General features: G+C 38.7%; 1 protein-coding gene across 1 annotated transcript in view; it reads left to right on the top strand.

Annotated features, from left to right (window-relative positions):
• The window catches only part of LOC134403678 (ankyrin repeat domain-containing protein 26-like), an 84,242-nt gene that overhangs the window by 38,481 nt on the left and 19,894 nt on the right, over positions 1–25,867 (top strand). The window contains exons 26-34 of the mRNA XM_063134055.1: positions 638–821; positions 12,932–13,078; positions 15,083–16,039; positions 17,369–17,521; positions 17,873–18,048; positions 20,039–20,132; positions 20,506–20,583; positions 22,692–22,826; positions 25,641–25,753. Of these exons, the coding sequence (XP_062990125.1) occupies positions 638–821; positions 12,932–13,078; positions 15,083–16,039; positions 17,369–17,521; positions 17,873–18,048; positions 20,039–20,132; positions 20,506–20,583; positions 22,692–22,826; positions 25,641–25,753 (2,037 nt within the window). The remainder of the gene's footprint in view (positions 1–637; positions 822–12,931; positions 13,079–15,082; positions 16,040–17,368; positions 17,522–17,872; positions 18,049–20,038; positions 20,133–20,505; positions 20,584–22,691; positions 22,827–25,640; positions 25,754–25,867) is intronic.

Raw genomic sequence — 25,867 nt, 5'->3', positions numbered from 1 at the left:
TATAGCCCAGGGAGAGCCTGGGTGAAAAGGGGCTTTTTTAGGAGGCGTTTGAATGATGCCACATTTTCTGCCTGCCGAACTGCACGGGGGAGGGTTTTCCAGAGGGTGGGTTACATACATGTGGCTTGCATGCTTACATATTCCTTACATATTACCCTATGAACCTCCTTCAGCTTGAGGGCCAAATTCCAGTGGTGGGCATAACCAAAAGGAAAATGGCCAGGGCCAAAAATATTAGCATATTTTAGTTTAAAGCCCTAACTACCAATAGGTAAGCCTTAGGAGAGAAATTCCAACTTTATAGAATTCCAACTTTATAGAAAAGCCTGCATACATGACAGAAATTACCAGAAAATCCATGACCAGGGAAAGGGACTGGGGGAGCGGCAATTTGGGAAAACCCATAGGGCTAGATTTGGCTCTCAGGTGGACCAAATTTGGAGGCTCTGCACCCCTCCCCTGTGCAAATATGATAGTCCTGTACACAGATAACAGGAGCGGGGCAAGCAAGCACAGCCCCAATTCCCTCACTACACACAGCCTCAAACATCTCTTACATCTCCCTTAATGTTCTAACCAAATGTTAAATGTTTACTTGTATATTCATAAACATCTTTTCAAAATGGTTAAATCCCAGATTTTCTTTGAAACAAGAGGAAGAAAAGAGGATGAGTGCTGAAATGCTGTATGAGAAAAATCAAGAGCAGTTAAGGAAGAAAGAGGAACAGTATTGTAAACAGATGGAAGAAAAGCAACAGGTTGAGTTAATACTGAGAGGTCTGGAAATAGAGTTGAGAACACTGAAAAACCACCTGAAGCAGGTAAGATTAAATTAAAAGTACTCTTGGTTTTGAAAATATCTTAACATTTAAGACATTACATTAGTCAGTTTTGCTGAAGGGTGTATAGAAATCTCTTAGATAAAATAAAGTTATAAATAAATAAAATACTCTCCATGGAGTTGCTTGGATAGTATGCTGCATCCCTAGAAACATCTCACTGTCCAACACAGGAAATTGTCCCTGTCTTAGAGCAGTGTGGGTGGCAGAAAGGTGATGCAGATGGAATTAAAGCATGTTGGAACTACCCTTAGAGACTGATCAGCCTCTCTAGGGACATCAGCACCATTTTGGATATGCTTGGATAACTGAAGGGGAGTGAGTAGGAAGCAGCAAAGAAGGACACAGAGTGGAATTAAGGTAAAAGGATTGGCTCCAACGTCATGTGAGTGAAAGTCAACTCATGCAAGAGGACATCCCTGCCCTGTCTACTTCTCTCCCGTTCTCCCAAATTTGCTTCAGAGGGTCCCTTGACCTTCTGTAACAGATTTGGAAGGTGCACAAGGAGCTGTAGTGGGGAGGAAAATTCCATCCATCATTCACTTACCCCTTTTACTGACTGAAGGGCACTATTGAATCCTACCCAAAATTTGTATGCAAGTACTGAAAACATTAGATTTATGGATTTTTGTGGCAAGAAGCTTTATTCTTTCTCTACCTCTGATTCCAATGTAAATTGCCTTACAATCCAAGAACACAGTTTGCGGAGATAAATCCAATCTAATGAAATCGTTACCTATACTTTGATTGGGTTACTTTTAACTGTAGGTGTCTCTTAATCTCTTCATGATGTGTTAACAGACATATGTTACTGGCATATTATTGTACTTTGGCCTGCATCTGTGTTTATAAAGATGTACAGAGACTTTTTTGTGTGTTCATATTTCATTTTGATCCAATTTATAATTAATTATGTTCGTTTAATTATACTTGACATTTTTGATATTAAAAATAAAACTTTATGGTACATTGTTATAGAAGATAGCCTAATTCTTTTTTTTAAAAAAAAAAGCATTAATGACATAAATAAACTCATGACTTTGAATTATAATGAAAACTATTATTCGTGGAATCTGCATGTCATGAGCTTTCTAATGAAGTGTGTTTCATGAGAATCAGTCAATGGGAAGGCAGTCAAAAAGAGATGATGCAATTAACTCTTGACTTTGATTGATATATATATCAATCAATGTGATTTTAACTATTTACTCTGAAATTAGTCCCATTTATTTCAGTTGGCCTTACTCCTGGGTAAATGATTAGGATTGAAGTTTTACGAACACAGATTATCTGTAAACAACATAAGAGATCCTCTTGAGTTATGGTCCAAACAGGATCTTTTTCTAAAGAGTAGGCTGCCTGTCTGCTCTCCATGTACTTGATTCCCTCCTATGAATCCAAGTTTCTACCCACAACCTAAACTGCTTAGATTTATTATTTATTTATTTAGTAATTACATTTTATACTGCCCAATAGCCTAAGCTCTCTGGGCAGTTCACATGGAGAGCAGACAGGCAGCCTACTATCCAGTGTCTGAAGAAATTTTCCAGCCAAGTGGAAGAGCCTTGCTAACTGCTTTAAAATTGACTATGTGGGACAATGTCAGGATCCAAAAGAACCCTGCTCAGACTTGAGCACATTCTTGGACTCTCTCCAGTCTTCTCCTGCTTTTAATTCCTGCTACAATTCCATTCAAAAGTGACTTACACATACAGTCTTTATCTTGTCTCTTTGGGATGGAGGATCTGCTGAGGCAGACACCTTTATGAAGGTCCAGAATGGGGTCATAAAAACTGTGAAGAAATATCTGGAAATTGTTTTCAGGAACTAAGGGCTTGGCTGAGAACAAGATGAGACCTCTGTGAATGTTGCTTTGTTACAATGGGGAAACAGACTGGTACAGAGATTTCACTGGTCAAGGGAGTTTGATTGGTGAAAGAAATATACTGTTCATCACTGCCATTCTCTGACAGTTACTATGTATCTCAGATGATAGCCCTATTTTGGATGATTTTCTGTTCTCCAATATCTTCTGAACAGCATTCTAGCACCTTTGGTTTGACTTCTCCGCCTTGTCAGTTGACAGAGTACAGTGACATTGATCTTCTCCAGGAGAAGAAGTTTCCGTGCATCCTCAGATGTGTGGTGTTGGTACAATCTGGGTTTTCTCAAGCTCTGTCAGGGTCAAGTAGTATTTTTTTTTAAAGGAAGAAAAGTTTTAGTATGTTCTTCAACTCCTCTTTTTCTCTACCCACCACATCAAATTAGGGATGGGATTGGGATACATGAGAAGGATTATTATGTCCACTTCATGGGGGGAGAGAAGTGATTTCCTCCCCACCTAACAAGTTGATGAGCTGTATTATTTTTGGTGAGACGTCAGCTACAAGGAAACACCTCTCTAATCGGATTTGAGCAGATCCTGTACAGCTGGGAAAGATGGAGATCAGTTCTCCTCCCACCTGGATAGGACTGTTTGAGGGGTGAAAAACACCTCAGAGTCGTCATGCCTTTCTCCTCCTTCCCCTCCCTTGCCAGCCCTGTGAAAGCAATTAGGCTGTGCATATTGGCATTACAGACTCTCTCTGCTTTACTCTCCTTACGTCATAAGAGGTAGAGCTCAATTCTTTTCCTGACCAGAGTACATAAACAGCTAGGTCTAGGTAGTGGCCTCCATCTTCCCTTTCTCAGGTTAAAAATAGGCAGGACACTGCCCAAAGTGTTGCAGGCCTGATGGAGACCATGTCAGAGACAGCTTCAGTGCTGGGGACAAATGAATGAATATATTTTATTACGGTCATTGACCAATACCAACAGTACATTTAACAAACACTATATACAAAATATGTTAACACATTAAAACTACCAACATCTAGAAAGTCAGAGTTCAAAACAATTATATCAACAAATCCATCTAAAATTACAGAGTACACTCAGGGGCTAAAAAGGTACGGCATGTTATTGCAATTGCACAAAATTTAGCTACTTTATTGGTAATATAGGGAATCTTATCAGAGAGTAATAAGGAAATATAAAATTTTGCAGTTCTACCCGGGTATTTATATAAAATAGGTAGAATAAGGTCATTCCTAAGATCCCGATAAAAAGAACAGTATAAAAGTACATGCCTCACCATTTCAACATCCCCGTTATTACAGGGGCATAGGCGGTCTTGGAATGGTATTCCCTGGAATCTCCCCTCCAAAAACTTGGAGGGCAGAACATCAAATCTGGCCAGAGTAAAAGCTTTTCTATAATTTGGGTAAGTCAGATTAGTCAGATAAGCACTTGACTTAAAGGTCTTATTTCTTAAGGGACTGTCATAAGACAATGAGCTGACATGCTCTTGCAGTACAATATCCCAGATTCTCTGTTTGACAGCTGCTTTGGCATTTGAATAGCCTAAAGCTATTAAAGCGTTGGGAGAAAATCCCAATAGAGATAACTCCTTACCCAAATACTTTTTCCATTTTGATTGAAAGGAGTCCAACAATATCAAGGGAGCCAACCCAACTGGTAAGAATATAAGTTTCAACCAATAATTTATCATATGCAATTTAGTACGGGCTTCAATGGGAATTAGACCAGCCTCTAGCCTCAAAGCAGCATTGGACACACAATGAGGTATTGAAAATATAGTTCTTAGAAACTTGGTCTGAATGATTTCTAAAGGGCGGAGGTTATAATAGGCGTACAACTGAGATCCATATAGCATTTGGGCAATAGTTTTAGCCACAAACACTTGGATCGCGGAAGGGATATGTTGCCCACCTTTAGTATAAAAAAATCTTATCAGTGCTGCAGTGCTCCTTCGTGCATTCGTCACCACATGATTTATATGAGTGAGCCATGATCCTGACGCATGGAACATCATTCCCAAATATTTATAGCTAGCAACCTGCTCAATGGGATTTTCATTAATCATCCATTTATGTTTTATTTTCCTCCTGCCAAAGACCACCACCTTGGTCTTTGAATAATTAATTGTTAGTAGCTCTTCATTACAATATAAATGCAAAGCCCTCATTAAGCGTCTTAACCCAATACTGGTTAGAGATAACAGCACAGCGTCATCAGCATATAAAAGAATTGATAAAGAGCGATTGTTCAGCTTAGGTGGATGGAAGTCAGGGTTTGATAGTCTCTTCACTATTGAGTTAATATAAAAATTAAACAAGGTTGGGGCCAAAATACACCCCTGTTTAACTCCATTAGATGTTGGGACAGGTCTTGACAAAACCCCTTCCTTGTTACAATTTACTCGAAGCCTGGTGTTTTCATGCAGACGCCGCATAAGCAGCAATAATCTTCTGTCAATATTAGTGTTCTCAAATTTGGCCCATAATTTATCTCTAGGAATAGAGTCAAATGCTGACTTAAAGTCGATAAATACAGAGAAAAGGGCACCAGCTTTAGGAGAGGCATATTTATCAACTAAATGTTGAAGAACAAAACCTTGATCTGTTGTTGATCTCCCTGTTCTAAATCCTGCTTGTTCTTCTTCAATAATATTTTCTGCATATAGCCAATCCTCTAATTTATCAAGCAGATGGCGAGCATATAGTTTGCTAATAATACTCAGCAAACTAATAGGTCTGTAATTGGCTGGGTCAGATCTATTCCCTTTTTTATAAACTGGAATGATAATAGCTAATCCCCAATCATCTGGGATACATGCTGTATGATCTATCCATGTGAATAAGGAAGCTAAAACAGGTGCCCACCAGTCAAGGTTGGCCTTTAATAGTTCTGCAGGAATATTATCAGGACCTGGCGCTTTACCTAATTTTAGTTGATGTACCAAATTGGTAATTTCAGAGATAGATACGGGTGCCCAATCCATCATACCTTCTAGACTCCCCTGAGGTCCCTGGAGATTTCCATTATTCGCTGCATAGATACTCATGAAATGTGACTCCCATACAGTGGGAAGAATACAAGAGTCAAGTTTGACTGTGTTGCTATGCATGCCACCAGCAATTATTCTCCAGAAAGCAACTGAATCATTCTTTTTAGATGCCATTATTAAACTCTGCCACATATCTTTCTGTGCCTGGTACTTTTTCTTTTTAATTAGAGCTTTATATTTCCTTTTCATCCCAAACCATTCATCAGGGATCCTTGTCAAATTCTGATCTCTGTATGATCTATATTTAGCCACTAGACAATTTTTCGCCTCTCTGCATTCCCTGTCGAACCAAGATTTCGAAGCAAAGGTTGGATTTCTCCTTACATGTTTATATGTCAGAGAAATCTGTAAGGAGTGAATTAACTCCTCATAAGTCTTTAGAATGGTTTCAATGGAATCAGCTGTTCTGATAGAAGAGCCAAGATGTAAATAGGGCTCAGACTTAAGTAGTTGTCTCAAGGAGTTATCATATTTGCCAGACCACTTAATACGGGAGGCTCTGAAATCAACATCATTTAGTGGTGTTGATTCTGTATCTGCATACCTTTTTAGATCTCTAATTTCCAAGTTTAGGGCCAAGGGCAAATGGTCACTCTCTGAACGACAGTCAACCTTAAAGCCAGCCACGGCTGATAACAGATTGTAAGATATCAAAACATAATCAATTGTGGATGCTCCAAAGTTGGATAAAAAAGTAAATTCTCCCGGTCTGTCGCCCTCCGTATTCCCATTAACAAGGATCAGATCTAAATTATTAATCATGTTCAAAAGGCAAAAGCCAGCATAATTACAGCCATGATCCTTGGAGTATCTGTTTAAAAATAGGTGACCAGGATCAGGTTCAGGGGGCATCATATGAAAACGTGAAAAAAGAGCTTCATCATTTTCACCTGTCCTGGCATTAAAATCACCAGCAACAATAATCGAGGCTTCAGGATAAAGCAGTAGCAAACTATTAATATAATCCTCCAATTTATGCCACATCATTCTAATTTGTGATTGTAATCGATAAGGGGGTAGGTAGACATTAATAATCAGGAGAACATTTAAACCAAATTTAATTATCAAAGCAGTGGCAAATTGAGAAAGAGGCTTTACATTAGTAATAGAGGCGTATAACTTGGTTGAAACAAAGATACCCAGTCCACCTTTGTAACGACCGCCTCGTTCACTCGAGGTTGATTTAAGAATAAAGGATCTAAAACCATCCAAAGACAACTCCTCCTGAGACCATGTCTCTTGGAATAGGAGTATATCAAATTTAGTAACATACTCTACAAATGTCAAATCTCTGACTTTGGTAGCCCAGCCTGCTATGTTCCAAGATAGCAACTGGATAACGTTGACAGATCCAGTTGTAAAATTATCAGCCCTGTCATCTTTCATAATAGCCACTTCTAAATAAGTTTGGGAATATTCCTTGGTCCCAAGTCAGTATTTATTTTGCCTAACTGATCTACCACACCAAGATTCACCCCACTGATCATAATTAGCTTCCTTAGCATATGCCTGGGTGGGGTCACCATTAAACCATGCACTTGTAAGGGCCAGCCTCCTCTTTTGTCTATCGTTCACAGTGTCCACCCCATTTCTATACCCTCTTCGCTTCCTCCCATTAAACCTATGTGACCTGTTTCTATCTCTAATCAACACTGGAATTTGATTACCTTGATCATTTCTCATGCTGTCTGAGTCAAATTTAATATTGGATACAACAGGTATTCTGCCTTCCAGAGAACCTGTTCCTTGTGCTGCAGAGTATAACTCCTGTCTGTTGAAGTCTGGTCCCTCTAAGTTTGGCTTACTTGTTACATTTGAAGGGGCAGTCACTTGTGTCATCCCTATCACTGTTTTGCTATATGATTTATCTTTCTCTAATATCAAATCCCTAGTTATTCCTTCTCTTGATTTTGGTTTATTTTGGTCACCTTTTTTTCTTTTATTAGCATCCTCTATATCTAGCAACTTAAAAAGGGGCTTAAAATTCAAGCTGCTTCCTTTTTTCCCCATTTTATTTGTGCCACCCTTATTCCCAGTTTTACTATTATTAGTTTGTTTATTCAATGTGATATTAATAGGATTAGGTTTCTTATTATACGCTTTGCCTTTTTTGCTAACTTTGGATTTTGCCTTATCTACTCTGACAGTCTCTTGAGGTGATTTGGCTTCAACTTCATCAATGGGAGGGTACTGGTCACTGGCCAAATCTTGTTTATCTTGATTGGTTGAAATTAATTTTAAAGGATCCCAGGTGTTTTGTCCTAGACATAGCAATAATTCCTCATGTGATAAACTAGCAATTCTTTTAGCTGTATTAGGTGATAAATTATAATAATCGTCTTTATCTGAGCAAAATAAGGGATTTTCTTTCGTTCTTTGGATCTGTCGTTCCACTTGTTGAAGATGGTCTCTCTCCTTCAGTAGTCCCATCGTTACAGTCAATAATTCTTTTATTTCCTTCACTAAATCCCTAATTTCCAATAGAACATCAGAGGGTGAGAGTTTGGTCTCATCCATTGTAGGCACAGCTATATCGGGGAAGGGATACATTTCAGGCTGTGAACTCTTAATGGTATTTGTGTCCCTGGGTTGGTGTTCGTTCTGAGTCTTCCAAAACCCTTTACTTATATTAATCCCTTCAGATATCTCAAATGGGATAGCAGGAGATGGCAAAAAATCCTCCTTTCTTAATTTACCAAAATCCACATTCAAGGAACTATTTAGTTGGCTACTGTCCAAAATCTGTTCCTCACTCAATAATGTATCTGATAGGTCAATAAGGAAGTCTGGTTGCATCTCTATAGAAACCTCCTGCTTGTACTTCGACTTAAGGGAGAGAATTTTTTGCTTCTTAGTAAAATCAGTTATCTTTGTTTGCTTTGTTCCTATACTGGCTTTTCCATATCTTCTGAGCATATCGTCTCCACAATTACAATTTCTGCTGACATCCATAGGAAGTGATAGAGACGACAGAGCACTAATATTCATTTCTAAAGGTAGACGTTCCTCCAGTAGCCCTGGGCACTGATTGTTCCTTTTAAATTCAGTCATAGGAGTTATAGACAACGGTGTGGTCCTCTGTATCTGCTGTAAAACCGGCGGAGATAATGTTATGTCCAGAATTTCCCCGTCATTAGAGAAAGGCAATTCCATTATGCTCCTAATTTAAATTAGCTCTGCCCGCTCTTCCTGCTGTATCAGGGCTGCAGCTTCTCCTTACCGCCGTGTGTCTTCACAGTCAGCAGCTTCGCTAGATAACACCATCAGATCAAGCACTGTTTGTAGAATGTTTCCCAACAGTGGGGGAGAGGAATGCAGAGGAGTCTGACAACTCCGAGCTGAGCAATTAAACAAATTCCATAGGCTAGCTTTCCTCATGTAAAAAGCACTAATAATAATGCCAAGATAAAATCGAACTTCAAACAATAGGGTAAAAAAATAAATAAATGAATTAAGATAAAAAGAGTAAAATTAGGCGGGCTAACAGGCTGTGTGTGTGCTGCCTCGCCCAACCGGAACCGGAAATCACTCTTCAGTGCTGGGGGAATCTCCCCACCAGACATGTCCACTGGTATCTGCAGTGAGGGGGTAGAATCCATGGCAAGATCAGTAGCATTGTCAGATCTTAGTGGGGTCCATGCCTAGCCTGAGTTCCTGTCCTGGGTTTGGCAAATTCTTACCCAAGAGATCAGGGTATCATTAGTTGGAGTGGGGAGGTGACCAGCAGACTTGCTGAAGCTCCAGATCCTGAGAAGGCCATAATGGAAAAAGAAAGAGGAAACAACTTCACTCCAGGGACAGGTCCTCTCATAAGAGGAACAGGAGAGGGCAGAGGCCCTCTTCTTCCTCTTCTCTTAGTAGTTTCTCTAGGGACTCTCCTCAATATCCTTGGTTCCTGAGGAGGAGGAGAGCAAGTGGTCAGGCACTAGGGCCTCTTCTACCAAGTCTCAGATAATCAGTCTTCCACTCTCTCTGCAGTAGCCAGTTTCAGCAAGGGCTCAAAAACCACTCATCTTCTGGACGCCTGTCTTTAACATTCAGCTATAATAGGCTATGTTCTTCACTTCTCCTCCATTTGGTTCCACCTTGCACACCTGGATTGAGGAGAGGTATGAGTTTTCTAGGTATCCTAGAAGCAGTTTTCTTCGTTTCCTCACATCCCAGAACATGGGGCAGTTTTGGGATCAATACAGTACTTGCTGAACATCAGAACCATAGAACCTGTGCCACTGGACCGAAGGTTCTCGGGGCCTATTCAATTGTTTTATTTTTAGTGCCCCAAAACAATGGAGATGTGAAGACCGTTTTGTATCTGAAATTGCTCAACAGTTCTTTAGCAGAAGCAATCCAGAATGTCTATGAAAAGTGTTGACCTACCTCTTTAAAACTGCATGATGGAGTAGTGAGGACCCCGTACCTCGTTCCCTTCAGTAATCAAGAGTCATTTGTGCAGGAGCCTGTAGCACCTGTAGGTCTCTCCAGAAAGCCTTATGGCTGGGGTTCTTTCAAGCTTCTGAGAACTTCTCTACGGAAGACAGTAGTTTTTGATAAAAAGACAAGACAAAACAAAAGCCTCCTACAGACTAATGAGTTCGTTATTACCATTCTAATAAATTAGTACTTTTAAATTCTTGACGATTATATGACATAGTTCGAACAGTCAGTTGACCAAGTTATTTTGATCAATCTAATACAAACCTGATTGAAAATCAAGAATGCACTTTTATATTTTTCTACTTTTATGTCGAATTAGTAAATAACTAAGTCATTAAGCATGTTTTGCTTGTTCAGACATTCTGACACTTTCTGATTCATTCAACATAAAAGCAAAATAAAACATTTTGAATAGAAAAAAGAAAATAGGCTTGAAAGAATTTTAGTGACCTCATAATTAACCAGGCACATTATGTGGTTTGTGATGTCAGCTGAAGCAAAGAGGAAAGGAAATGTGGATATGGCAGTTCTGTAATGGAGAACTCTATACATATTTTCATGTTTACGCTGTTGAGAACAACAGCAGTGGCATACTTAGCGTTTGACATCAAACTTAAGAATTTTTTTCCTGTCTGTTTCTTCTTTTCTTTTGGTACTGAAAAAGGAACAAATTTAAGGGCCTTTGCATACTCTGTATTTGCTTTAATAACTTGAACCTGAATTTTCTTCTACAGTTAGTTTCAATGTTTCGTGCTTTTTTGATGGTTTGTAAAGTAAACAAAATGTTTTAGTAGGGTGGGCAATGCAGAATATTCAGAAAACTTAAAAATGTTTGGGCAATGTCAAATCACATGACTGAAAATTGGAAATTACCAGGATCCAGAGTAATTAGAAGTATTTTAATCTAGGAGCTATGGAGTCTGGTACAAGCTACAAACTCTATCCTGAACTTGATAGAATGAAGGAAATTGGCCAGCTTGATCCAGAGTTGATCTCTTCATTCTCTAGCCCTCCTTTGGGTAGCTGTAATATTTATAATCCTTTGGGCAGAAACGTGAGATCTACAAGTTTTCAAGGAAGTTTGCTTCCTAGTCTTTCATTTTCTGTTCCACCTGTGAGAGAAAACAATTTTACGAGTAATTTCCCACCAAATATAGTAGACCTGGGTTCCAAAAGAACACCTCAGGAGTTACAAAGCCTTGTGAATGCTGTTCGACAAATGGTAAGCTTGTTCTGACATTTGGCAAATAAAAAAATAACATGCAAGCGTTGGTGTTTTTTCTTCTTTCATAACTAACTTATTGGAGGGTGGGGAGATCATCTGATATTCTCTACTTTCCAGTCAGAGTAGTATCAGTAGTATCCCCCCCTCCCTGATAAAAGTAGATGCTACAAAGGATTATTATTATTATTTATTTATATAGCACCATCTATGTACATGGTGTTGTACAGAGATCTTCATCCTAATATCTTTATCTCATAAACAGAATAAATATCTGAAAAAGCTATTTAGTATTATGTATGACCTTTCACTCCCAGTCCAGTGACTACAGTTTGTACTCAAATTCATATGAATAAGATTCATATGAATAAGATGACAAAGGTGAAAGAAGAAAGTGCAAAAGCCGGGTTGCAGTTAAACCTCAAAAAAACCAAGATTATGGCAACCAGCTTGATTGATAACTGGCAAATAGAGGGAGAAAACGTGGAGGCAGTGACAGACTTTGTATTTCTGGGCGCAAAGATGACTGCAGAAACTGACTGCAGCCAGGAAATCAGAAGACGTTTACTTCTTGGGAGGAGAGCAATGACAAATCTTGATAAAATAGTTAAGAGCAGAGACACCACATTGACAACAAAGGTCCGCATAGTTAAAGCAATGGTATTCCCCGTAGTAACCTATGGCTGCGAGAGCTGGACCATAAGGAAGGCTGAGCGAAGGAAGATAGATGCTTTTGAACTGTGGTGTTGGAGGAAAATTCTAAGAGGTCCTTGGACTGCAAGAAGATCAAACCAGTCCATACTCCAGGAAATAAAGCCAGACTGCTCACTTGAGGGAATAGTATTAAAGGCAAAACTGAAGTACTTTGGCCACATAATGAGAAGACAGGATACCCTGGAGAAGAGGCTGATGCTAGGGAAAGTGGGAGGCAAAAGGAAGAGGGGGCGACCAAGGGCAAGATGGATGGATGATATTCTGGAGGTGACAGACTTGACCTTGGGGAAGCTGGGGGTGGCGACAGCCGACAGAAAGCTCTGGTCCATGAAGTCACAAAGAGTCGGAAACGACTGAACGAATAAATGAATAAACAACAACAAAGATGTCCCCATTGGTTTCTTTGTTAGGGATAGCTCTCTATTATTTTCACAGAACTGCCCCTGACATTGAAGATAATGGGGAAGCTCTAACCTACATTTTTTTTATCACGTTCATGTGATAAATTTATCTTATTTATCACATTTTAATCAACTCTACTTTGTGAATGGTCTCTGCAATTATTGTGCATACATCTAAGCTTTAATGTAATTATCACTATCTGTATTTCTTGCCTGTTATTCTCCTCTGACTTTGCACTTTTTCTCTCTTCTCCCTCCGCTTAACTGTGTATGTATGTATCTGTTAATTCAGGATGACATTCCATGCATCGAGTCCACAAAAAACTATGCTATAATAGATTGATTAATCTTTAAGGTACCACAAGACTTTGTTGTTGTTTTTCCACATTTGCATTTTAAATGCATTTTCTAGGTTGAAGAAGAACGCAATGAAACACAGCGACAACTTGCTCAAGAACAGAATGCCAGAGTTCTACAAGAGAGTATTTTGAATACCCACCTGTGGAAGCAAAAGGAGTTGGAAGAAGAATCAAAAAAGACAGCAGCTAAACACTCAGAGGTATTCATTTTGTCACTTACTGAAAGAGTGTAAGTGTTTCCCCCAAAATGTACTAACGCCGAACAGCTCCATAACTTTTGGAGCAGTCATGTTTGCTGTGGATTTAGTGGTGTTACACCAGACTTTCCTGCACCAAATTTGTAAGTAGTAAATGTGCATTCTTAAACTTTTATGAACACATGCCAAGGAACTGTGGTGTAGTTAGGGATCTTTGATGCATTTAAAGACGTGCATCTAACATGTTTCTTTCCTGAATATGAGGGGTAAGAATGTGCGTACATCCTTTTAAACATTGTGGCTACATATGAATGCAAGATAGGTCAAGGTGTAGGATAGAAGCAGTTATGTTCTCCCACTACACATCAGCTCTGCACATGATTACAGTTAGAGACTGGGTGGATTGATTTTAAATGAGGATAATTTTTATGAATGATTTCAATCATGGTCTAAACCAGCAAGAAAGGCCTCTTTAAATCATTGGTTTAAATCTAGTTTCCCATTGATATGTATTTATTTAATTAAAATTACTTTGATGCCTTAAGAGCCATGACCTATGATTAATAATGACGTAAGCAATTGTGCTCCCATACAAGCAACAAATAGGCATGGGTTAACTTACAGGGGGTCCTCTAGCAAAACAGTAAGTTTCATATGCTTCGTAAGGCAACACAAAACCAGGACAACTTGGAGCATCTTTGGTAGTCCCAGGTAGTTTGGTACTCCATCCTCTCCATCTAGATTTGGGCTTGAAAGAGCAAGAAGGAGTGTGGGTACGCAAAAGGTAAGTTGTAAGCAAGTACAATTTGTGACATTGCACAACACCATTACTGATCACAGGACATGTTGTTAAGGCATCATTTGTAGCTTCCAATTTCCTGACTTTCTGGAGTTTGAGCCAACATGAGATAGCTACATGGTAAAGTACTTTTGGAAACTAGGGGACTTTCAAAAATAGTTTTTATGTAAAGAATAAGCTAATATTTCACTTTGTTCTGTTTTACTCTATTGTGTTTTGATTTTAAATAGGGTCTGACTTTTTAATCATTATAGCTTCTTTATACATAATAAAATCTCGCTGGACTATTGTCATAATGTCGCAATTTTGAATCTTGGATGCGTTGAAACTAGCACTTTGAATTTTTTCTGTGCCACAAACTCCCGGGGGGGGGGGGGGCATTAGGAAAGTCCCTCTTTCTTAGCCTCAGCCCCTGCCCCTCATCTGCAAAGTGAAAGTTAATACAGATCTATCTTATAGGGTAGGTCAAAGCATTACATGTACATGAAGCACTTAAAACACAGTAGTAATATTTATTGTTGTTATCGTAGTTTCTATGTAGAAGATAAACACTTTTAGGAATGCTTTATGCATTTTGAGTTGGATCCAAAGAACCATGAATGGAAGGAAAATAGGCACTAGCACTGTTCTGCAAGAGCTTACTCCCTAGTAAAAGCAGTGCTATATTAAGTTGTATGCTTCCATTTGCACACATTGAAGATCATCTTTTGGAATTAGTTTTGTTTTATCTCAGCAGTGCTCCAACATGAGATTGAAATACATTTTCCATGAGTGAAAAACACCTTTGGATCCAACCACACTGGAAAAGCTTGTGCTTTCCCATATGGTGTACATGCCACAGGAAGTTTTGTCCACTTGGTGAGATATTACTTGTTTTGCAGACATACTTTAAAGCACGTTTCGGAGCACAACTTTTACTTTGTAGAATATAGGTACATGGTAAAAATGTAGCACATAAGATATCCTTTGTGGAATATAGAACTTATCATCTTTCTCCTTTAACTTAAATGAGTTTAGTAGTATAATAATTGATTTAAAATATGGAAAAGAGACATGGAGTGAAATATCTTGGAAAGAAAATATACATTGCGCATATCTGTTCTCCCATCTAAAATACAATTTAGTTCTGTGAGTATGATGGAGAAAAAAAAATCAAAGAATTCTGGGTGGCTCTTAATAATTTTGTCTTTTGCTTATGAATCATTCAGATGACTGATAGTCATGACCAAGAAAAGGAACTTCTCCACAAAAATCAAAAACTCCAAGATGAACTTGCTGTATTAAAATTAGAGCTTGACCACATAAGGATTCGGCATCAGGAAGAAGAAAGCAAATATTTAGAAGAAAATGAAACTTTGAAAGAAAAAACAGAAGAACTTAAAAAAGAACTGAAACTAAATGAAGAGGCTTTGACTCAAACAGTTTTCCAATACAATGGACAAATAAATGTATCAAAAACAGAAGTTGCAATGCTAACATCCAAATTAGAGCATATTAAAGAAAATAAAGAAAGATTGGAGGTGGAACTAGACTCATTTCGTTCTCGTCTGAGTTCTGCTGTTCAGGAACTTGAAAGGAGCCAGTTATCAAAAAGTGATCTTGAACGAATGCTGCAACGAGAGCGTGATGAATGGCTTCGCTTAAAAGACAAACTGGATCATGAACTATGTACTCTACGAGAAACCAACAATAGCATGTCTCAACATTTAAGTAAAGCTGAAAGTAAAGCTAATAGCCTAGAAAATGAACTTCACCACGTAACACACAGTCTCAGAGAAAAGAGCTTGCAATTGGAGAGTAGTCAAAGGGATTTAAGTCAGGCACAGGGGCAAAGGAAGGAACTTGAAAATGCACGACAAGTTGAAAAGGATCAAATGAACAAATACGCTGTAAAACAGGAATCTATGCAAGAACGATTGGCACAACTTCAAAGTGAAAATCTTTTACTCCGGCAGCAATTTGAAGATTTTCAAAACAAGGGTATTATCAAAGAAAAAGTAGTGACTGATGTCCAAGATAGATTTAATGATATATTTAGCAAACTCAGAGCCGATACTGAAAAGCAAGTGCAGATGATGGAAGAGAGAAATAAAGAATTAATTGCAAAATGTAATAATTTAAGGGAGCAAGTCTTTAAATATGAAACAGAAAAAGTAGATAGAGAGGTAAGTGTGATGCGTTCCCCCAATGCCATTGAAGTACTAGTGATGCATTATTTTTTCCAGTAGCAAAACTTATTGAATAAGCAAGAGGGTTCCATAGAGAGATACTATACTGATTGGACGTAGATATGATGGTCTCTTCTAAATGAGTCTTCACACACACCTTACCATCAGAGTTAAAAAAATAATAATTATGATGTGCCATTTAATGCTGTGCCATGCACTACAGAGAAGACGTGTTTGATAATCAGGTTAACTGTATACGTAAAATTAAGCACTTTCAAACTCTCTTTTTTTAAAAGATCTATACATTCTGAGTAAATGGGAAGGAGTACTTGCAGTCTTTTACTAGTAGCAAGTGGCATGTACTGTCCACAGTTTCGTTTGACTTGGTATTGGTAAGGAAGGAAATCTAACCATTTGTGTTTATAATAATAACTGTCCTGCTTCAAGCTAAGCCACACCCAGTCTTGGCTGCTGATTGTAGGCTGGGCGGTGAAACAGCACACCAAGGCTGTGGAGCTATCAGTGAGGTCAGTCCTGGCTTGGGTATTTCTCAAAGGCCTGAAGAAGATCCAGGGGGTTAGAGCACATGAAGTCCAACGGGGAACTAGGTTTTATTTATTTATTTGCATTTTTATACCACCCAATAGCTGAAGCTCCCTGGGTGGTTCACAAAAATTAAAACCATTCAAAGTATAAAATAAACAGTATAAAAACATGATATAAAATATAATATAAAAGCACAAACAGGATAAAAACAGCAGAAATACATATTTAAAATACAAGCAAGGACTTGCTCGACAGAAGTCGGGGAACTGCAAAACAGACATTCCAGCAATCATCAGCCCAGAACTGAGGGCTTTTAAGCTTGAGCTCTTAGAATCCCACCTAAGGCAGATACCTTGGAAAGTTCTTACTCGTATGGAGAGCCTTACCCACAAGCAGCCCTTTACTCACAAGGAGTTCTATTTCCTAGGCAGGCACGTCTTCAAATGGCAGCCAGCTGAGCCTGCGCTCTCAGGTGCTTGCATTCCCTAGGACTAGTTGATGGCTTTGAACCAGAAGGGGGCTCTTGGCATCCTGAAGAGAGAGGTCTAACTGATGTAATTACCAAGGGCGTAGGATCTCCCTGATCGCCCTGAAGTTTCTAGAAATAGTCTTCTCCTCCATGATGTTCAGCTCGGGTCGCTCAACATCATTTTCTGATGAAGACCCCTTCAAAGGAGGCATAACACTAACACAATGTGTGATTTAACACTCTCATATCTAAATTTATTTATTTGGGTTTAATTTGTACAGCTTGTACTTTTATGAAAATTCTTCTGTTAGGGTACATTAAGGCAACTGCAGCAAGAACTTGCAGATTCTCTCAAAAAGCAATCCATGTCAGAAGCTTCATTAGAGGTTTCAACGCGTTATCGTATTGACCTAGAAGAGGATAAACAGCAACTTCAAAAAGAAATAGACAGGATAAAATCCAAGGTACGGTTAAAATAGTTTATTAAATACTAATATATCTCTAGTCTGCTGCTTTATACCTTTTTAGAAATACTGCTCATTGAGGGGCAGAATAATGGGCAACATCCAATGTTGTGTGGCCTAAAATCTGTTGCCCTCCCTGCCAAATCTGAGTCAGACAGCAGAGGCTCTGCTAGCAAACAGATGATTTGATTTCACCTAGTGTCATATGTAAATAGAACTGAATTTAAATAGTATTTGTACCTGTAATCTTTGGCCTAGTTCTGTAGGCAACTGGAAAAATTCAGATGAGCATCCCTGTTACTAAGCCCTTTTTGCCAGTAGTGTTTTATTTGTGCTGCTTTGTTTTTATAGCTGCAAGAGTCAGAAGAACAATATCTTCAATCTGAAAGACGTACTCATGACTTAAGAAATTCTTTGGATGCTAAGGAACGTGAAGCAAGTCTGGCATCTCAGAAATTACAAGATCTTCTAGTAGCATCATCAGGAGCAAATAATGCTATAAAACAATTAGAAGAGCATATACAAAGGTAAAAAAAATGACAGTATGTTGAAGTTGGAACATTGGTCACTTACAATGAAGGGTCCTTGCAGTTCAGTATGAAAGGATGCATTCAATGATGGGTTAAGTCTCCCCACCACCTAGGAAAGGCAGGAGTCAAGTGACTAAAGTTTGTCTTACTACTGGTGAATGTGGGCTTCTCCTCCAATTTTGTCCTTTGGCTAAGCTATGACAGGGTAGATACGAAGGAGCACATTATACCAAGAGGAAAGAAAGGATCCCTCTCACAGATAGGGCATGGCAGAGCTGGATAATACATGTTGGGATGCCTCTGTCCTAAGATGAATCAACCACCGGATACTAGGATGTGGTTTGGATGTCTCCATCACACCAAGCCCAAAGTAAGTGACCAGTATTCTCTTCGCAGTGTGGCGTGAGGCGGCATGCAACAATGGGACATCCCTCAGGTAGCTCAATTAGTAGTGTGGGTAACTGTAGGTGGCTGAAGTTATGATGAAGCTATGATGTGCTATAGCACCCTCCTCCTAAAGGCCGCCTCCACAGAGGCGAAGATGTCTAATCTATAGTGCCTGGTAAATGTATTGGGATTGGACCACGTAGCTGCTTTACAAATCTCCAGTAGTGGGGCATTAGTTAATAATACTGCTGAAATAGCTACGTCCTGTGTAGAATGTGCAGGGCTGTGCAGTGATGTTCAGAAGCCCTGTGACTCATAGACTGCGGTGATAAATGCCTTGATCCATCTTACTAATGAGATGCTGGAGGCCCAAGAAAGTGGATTGAAGGACACAAATGAATTCGTATGTCTAAAATTATGTGTACATCTAATATAGATTTTGAGGGCCCTCCGTATGTCCAGCTTGTGCCACACCCTCTCAGATGGGTGTGAGGCTTGGGGCAGAAGGAGGGAAGGCTTCTGTAACACAGGGAAATTATTTTATTCATTTTATTTTCTTCATTTATTACATTTATTTACCGCCCCATAGACGAAGCTCTTTGGGTGGTTCTGGATCAGGAAACAGCTGCAATTTGAGTTATTCCCATATCACCACCCCTTCTCTCCAAACCCCTGAAGCTCTGTTGGCACTCCTTGAGTGTGGCCCACAGTGGAGCGGTACCTTTTTGAAGGGGTGTGTGTAGCAGCTGGTGCAGGCTGACTGAGCTCTGAGAAAGACTCTGGGGACAATTCCACACTGCTGAGCTGTGAGCCTAAATGGCATCTGAAGCCATTTCAGTTAAACGGGCTCCACACAATTCCAGTGGTGGCTATGGCTGGCAGTAACAGGTTTGGCACAATGGCATTGCGGTAGCAGGCCCTTGATGTCAGCTAAGGGTGGGATGTACATGCTGAGTGCTGTCTCCAGAGAAGTCTGCCTCTTAGCAGCTGCCAATGGAAGGGGATTCTCTCTTGCTGTTTTGGTGCCTCATTTTCTTCACACTACTCTAATGTGCTGAAGAGCTGTTCTTTCTATAGGTTTAGCCAACTTCTAGGACAATTTCTTTTCCATCAGGGCTATGACAGAGCTGGGAAGGAGAAGGAAGGAAGAAGAGTAAGGAGCAGTGGAACAGAATTTTATTTCTTTGAGTCAAGTAGTGAGGTGTAAGAGATTAGCGTGCTGAGCTGGAAAAAATAGAGAGGGGTTGATACTAAGAACTAAACAGAATGAGAATTTTTAACATCTGAAGATTCAGAGTTCAGAAAAGGTTCTGTGTTGGGCAAAAGGAAGCGACAAACTAGAGGAGGAGCTGATGTTCAACAGCACTAAAACAAACATTTGTCACGTGATCCCTGCATTTCTTTGGCAATTGGGAACCATGGGAATGTACTTTTAAGCATGGGATAAAAATAAGGGATTGATTTAAAACAGTTATAAGCAGTTTAGTGCCAAAATTTTATGCCATGGAGACTCTCTGAAATCTATAAAAATGGATGCAATATAATTTTATTTATCTGATGTGCTCTTTTGAGATGTTGATATGTGTGTGTGTGTTTTAAGAGTTGAAATAGAAAATGCCAGATTGGAAGCAACGACCAACCAACAGACAAGTAGAATTGAGATACTTCAGAAAGACCTGCAGGATAGTGCCTCTGTAAGTCAGACATTGTACTGTTGAGATTGGAGACGGTGGTGGGTAGGAAAATTTCACCTATTTGAGTCCTGTACTATGTCTTAATCTTTACGATTGTCATATTGTCTGTTCTAAAGAATATTGGACCATAATTATGTTGTAAGAACATTTGGAGGACAATTAATAATAATAATTAACATAGCTTCTAATTTAAAGGGTTTATTTCACCCTGTAAAGTGATGGAATAATTTGCTTCAACTTCAGAAATTGTAAACAAATTCATTAAAGTTTACTGAAATCATGAATTTCCAAGAGAGCCCTTTAGGGAATTTCCTTAAGTCTGAGGACCTCCATAACTTGTATAACTGACTATTTTAATTGTTTTGGGGGGCAGGTTCACAATCGTCTTGAGGAATTGATAACTGGCTTGCAAACCACAAAAATCAACTTAGAGGAGCAACTAAATCACCAGGTATAATAAAGATGTCTAATTTCACCAATAGTTTGTCTGTGATTATATATGCCTGCAGGATAAAGTGAAGGGAGGATATGTTATGATGAGGAAAATTGGCACACTGTGCGTTGGAGATCATTTCCTCAAGTTCAGGAATGAGTATCAATCCTTATGTAGACAAAAATGAGTGCCTACACATAAGAGGGAGGTATCAGCAAGCTCAGGTTATCCCTTAGATTTGCAGAAGTACATAAAACTAAAACTAAATAAAACTTAAAGGAGAAACCCAATGTGCATGCATGAAATTGCACAGAAGAAAGAGGATGGGGAAGAAGCAGTGAGAGGACATGGGAACAACTGTCAGTCCTCAGGCAGGCAGGCTTTCCTACCATTTTCCTATCGCCTGGAAAGGATGAACTTTGAAGGTATGGTTCAGGACAGATGACTCAAACTGCATCTTCAAAGGAACCCAGGCATTCTCCCTCAGACAGGGAGGCTGCCTAGAGCAGAAAAGTGATTTAAATATGCTTGTAGGATACAAGTGAAGGGCAAGGTATTTTTTTTAAGATGGGCAAAATAGCTGTTATAATTCTAGTCTGTTATAGTAATGCTTTTATTCAACTTTCCTTGGAGCTATATTTTGAGCTCCCTAGAAGAATTTTCTTAAAATCGTTTTCAACATCAGGTATTTTATACATACCACAGGCAACAAAAACGGAATTGAGAAAGGAGAATGTGGGTTCTATTCCTGACCATATCCCAGAATTGCTTCTCATATTCTGAGAGATGCAGGGTTTTTCCTTTCCCTCACAGGGGCATTTTGAACAAGATTATGAGTGGTAGGATATGCAAGTACAAAAGCAGTATACAAGTTGATAAATAACTGAAGTATAAACATTTGACAACCTGAACAATAAAGAACAACAGGTTAAATCATCCTTCTTCACCCTAGTGCCCTCCATAAGTTTTGAACTACATCCCCCATCATTCCTAACTATTGGCCATGTTAGTTGAGGCCAATGGGAGTTGAAGTCTAAAATACGTGGCTGGCACCATGTTGGAAAAGGCTGAGTTAGTTCATAAGCTTTTAAGAAAGCACCGTGCTTTCAGCATACCTGTATTATAGCTTAGTCAGATGAAAGATTTTAATCAGGCAGCTTTTGAGCCTTAATCATCCCAGAGCATAGATTTCTTATTCTGAAGTTCCTAAAATGAGCTGTTGCTTTCTATGTATTTGTTTGTCTATTTATCATTTGTATTTATAAGATGCCTATAAAGTAAGTTCACTAGGCATCATGCGATATGTAACAAAATCTAAGAATAAAATAATACAAAAGCCAACTTGATAAATATACTATACACATCAAGAGCTAAAACCCATCAATAGATACAGAAGCAGAAACTTCCAAAATATGATAGGTATTAAAATAGATATTAAAAGACATGGGAGAACAGTGACATTTTAACCCAGCACAGAAAAGAAAGCAATGTTGACAATCAGGTGAGCTTCCTTGAGGAAAGGATACCACAATTGCTTGGCCATCACCAAAAAGGCACTTTCCTTTTAGTTGTGGAGTTAAATATGTTTAAAAGGAACAAAAAAAAATATTCTGTCCTCTGTTGATTTGTACTAAAAGCTCAGCTGTTAAGTGCAAAACCTGAATGGCAATAAATATAATAAATGTTTCAAAATGGAATTCAAATAGGGAAAGTTTAAATATGACAGAAAAAAATCACCAATGAATGATAAAACTAGCTTGCAACTTGTAGATTGAAAGCCAAGTCTATAAATGTTTATTCTGAAGGAGAAGCAGAATGTGGGCCATAAGTCTGGAAATAAACTTGGGATAAGCTTTATATTTTATTTCGTAATTTTACCATTTCTATGTCTTTTCACTTAGCTATTGGTACATCTTTCTCACAGTATGTTTAATTGTATTCTTGTACACCGGAGTGACTCACAAAAAGGCACCAGTGTCTTTAAAATGGAAGCAAATTAGGGAGAACGCAGGAGCCTTGCCAATCACCAACCCATGGTGATAGGCGCAATTCAGATGTCATAGCTATTTCAAATGTTCTATCTGTAATACAGTTTTTCATTAAAAGGCACCTTAATTGCTCCATAGGTCCAGAAGCAAACTATGCTCTCAGTAACTGCACAGGATACTCACACTTTGTGGGAAGAAGAGCTGAAGTCAAGATCAAAACTTGGTGTTCGCCTTTCTGAACTTGATAGGGAAAAGGCAGAGCTACTGACTCAGGTAGGTCCAATGAAAACACAACTGATTAATCAGTGTCTCTCTATTATTTGTTGCTAGGGTTTAAATAGATTTCTTCCTACTCAGAATAAATATTTTACACATCCCATCACAAGTAAGCTCTAACCCTTGAAATAATTGATCCACTCTAGAAAAAATAGAGCTCATGCTTTATCAGCCTTGCAGATGTATTCATAAAAATTACTAGCCTATAAACAGCAACAGTAACTTGCCTCCTAATATACACACACATATTTAAAATTCTTAGCCGAAGGCAATACCTTTTAATTGCAGATCTTAGAAAACATGGATTGAAAACTCCAGCTGTTCTAGCATTGCAAGACATTAAAAGTGGGTGGGGGGAGAAAATCCAAAGGGGTAAATATATATACATTGGGGTTGCTTTTTTAATTTTTACCTTGATGTAATTTCAAAGGAGCACAGAGCAACATAAAGAAAGATTATAGCCATGGTACATGGTAGTTTTTCTTTACTTCTCTCTCTTCAAAGATTCTAACTATGAAGTTACAATACATTATTCCCCACCCATCCCACTTTGGTGCTTATCTGTAACAAAATTGTGCCGTTACTTGCATTGCTTTGCATTTCTTGTTCCCATACAGTGATCAAGGGCTCATCTACACCAAGCAGGATATTCCACTATAAAAGTAGTATATAAAAGACAGGAGCCACACTTCTGCTTTATAGTGGTACTGAAGTACACTGACAACTCTTGGGGCCCATGACACATCTACACAAAGAAAGTTATAACACTATGAAAGTGGTATATGGTATGTGTCAATGGGCCCCAACAGTTGTCAGTGCACTTCAATACCGCTATAAAGCAGTAGTGTGGCTCCTGCTTTTTATATACCACTTTCATAGTGGAATATCCTGCTTGGTGTAGATGAGTCCCAAGACACTGAGGTACTTACTCTCCATCCTGTCCACTACAAAACAGATGCTGCTTTTGGTCTCTTCACTGTCAAACACATGGTTCCTTTGCCTGCACAGACATAATCTAGGAACTTTCTGAAGCTAGTCTTTTGGTGGGCTGCACATTCCCATTCTTCGTGCCCCATCTAGGGTGGAAACACTTCTGAGTGGTACGAGAGAGGGACTTAGCTGCACCCAGAGTATAGAATGCTCTAACCCCTGAAATGCAACTGTCCCTCGCCATTTTTAGCCAATTGTTGAAGATGTTTAATTTCAGCATGCTTTTGTTATATGTGTCAGATAATGTTTCGATGTTTTGGTTTTAACTGCTGCCCCTGTGTCATTGGTTGGTTGTTGTTTTTATATTGTGGCTATTACGAAAATAGCATTTTAAATAGTGCAAGTCAATAGGCCTCTGGTTTGCCATTGTGGGAACAGAATGCTGGGTAGAGAGGCCATTGGTCTGATCCAGCACAGCTCTTCCTGTGTTCCTAAGAAGTCCTGACTGGTGCTTTTGGAACACAAGAGCAGTACATCAATGTCCAGATTAAATAAATAGTCTTGCATAGGCTGCAGATAAACATCATACAAAAGCTGTTTCCAGGCAATTTTATCTTATGGCAGCTGCAGCTTCTGCAGCAAATGATAGAAGCTGATGAGCGTTTATACTTCACACCTTTTCTTCTGATTTCTTCAGGACAAAGAAAAGGGTTCCCAATTGCAGGAGCTTTGGAAGCATGTTCAGCTGAATGCACATACAAGCAAGCCCCTTTTCAGAACTTGCAAAGATCTATTATTGTAGCCAGGGATGATTGCGGTGGAGATGTTTGCCTATATCCTGTCCCCATTTTAGCCCTTGCAGGCAAACATGACAAGGGCTTTGTTTGGGACATTGGACTTCTGAATCACTTCAGATTTTATATTCAATATATCCTAGCATTTATTTAGCACTGTTGAATGTTCAAAGTCCTATTTTCGCTTTATGGTAGGGTGACCATATGAAAAGGAGGACAGGGCTCCTCTATCTTTAACAGTTGTATTGAAAAGGAAATTTCAGCAGGTGTCCTTTGTATATATGGAGAACCTGGTGAAATTTCCTCTTCATCACAACAGTTAAAGCTGCAGGTGCCCTGCCCTCTTTTAAATCTGGTCACTCTAGTATAGCTCCTGCAGCTTTAACTGTTGTGATGAAGAGGGAATTTCACCAGGTTCTCCATATATACAAATGACACCTGCTGAAATGCCCTTTTCTATGCAACTGTTAAAGATAAAGGAGCCCTGTCCTCCTTTTCATATGGTCACTCTACATTATGGCAACAAATTACCCATCATATTAGGTACTGTAAGGACAGTATTATACTTGTGAATAAGAGAGGTTATAATTCTGCTAACCTCTGATACACTACATGGGTATTTTACTGTAATAGTTGCCAGATATGATGAAAAAATACATCTAAATTGGTTTAGCATTTAACATTTTCTGTTATGTCCTTTCTTTGATGTATCAGACCTAACTTTTTTATACTGAAACAAACCTTTCCAGGCAGTCTCAATAGCAGCACAGCCTTCTTAGAAAAGTGTAGCTGTGCAATATACTTTTGATCAGGGTACACTTTTAAAATCTCAATGGATTTCAGTATGATTCTTTGCATTTGTGCCATGCCTGTAATTTGTAAAACATTGGGAACAAATATGAATTTCCACAAGTAGGAAATCCTTGGATTCGGTTCCCCTTTTCTCACATAACATTCAAGTGCAATTTATAAAAAAAAAATCCTTTCCGTGTTTAGATCACCTGTGCATCCGACTTGACATTTTTTAAAAAATATTAATGATAAATGTGCATTTTTGTATAAAAATTATGTACTTATTTTTAACAAGCTTGAGAATGAAAGGAAAAAAGTGAAGAAGTTAGTTGAGTTAAAGCGATCAGTGGAAATACGACTAGATCAAGAAATGAAGAGAAACTGTGAATTACAAAAAGAATGTAATGGGTAAGGAAGTGAAGTTTTCATTGTTTGGAAAATAATAAAATGCTGTTACAGTTTATAGGATGCCTGTTTAAAATATGTTTAACACTACTGTGTGGGAAATAATCTTGATATAAA

Source organism: Elgaria multicarinata, chromosome 9 (genome assembly GCF_023053635.1).
Source record: "Elgaria multicarinata webbii isolate HBS135686 ecotype San Diego chromosome 9, rElgMul1.1.pri, whole genome shotgun sequence".
NCBI classification, from domain to species: Eukaryota; Metazoa; Chordata; class Lepidosauria; order Squamata; family Anguidae; genus Elgaria; species Elgaria multicarinata.
This window is presented reverse-complemented; position numbering and strand designations above follow the sequence as displayed.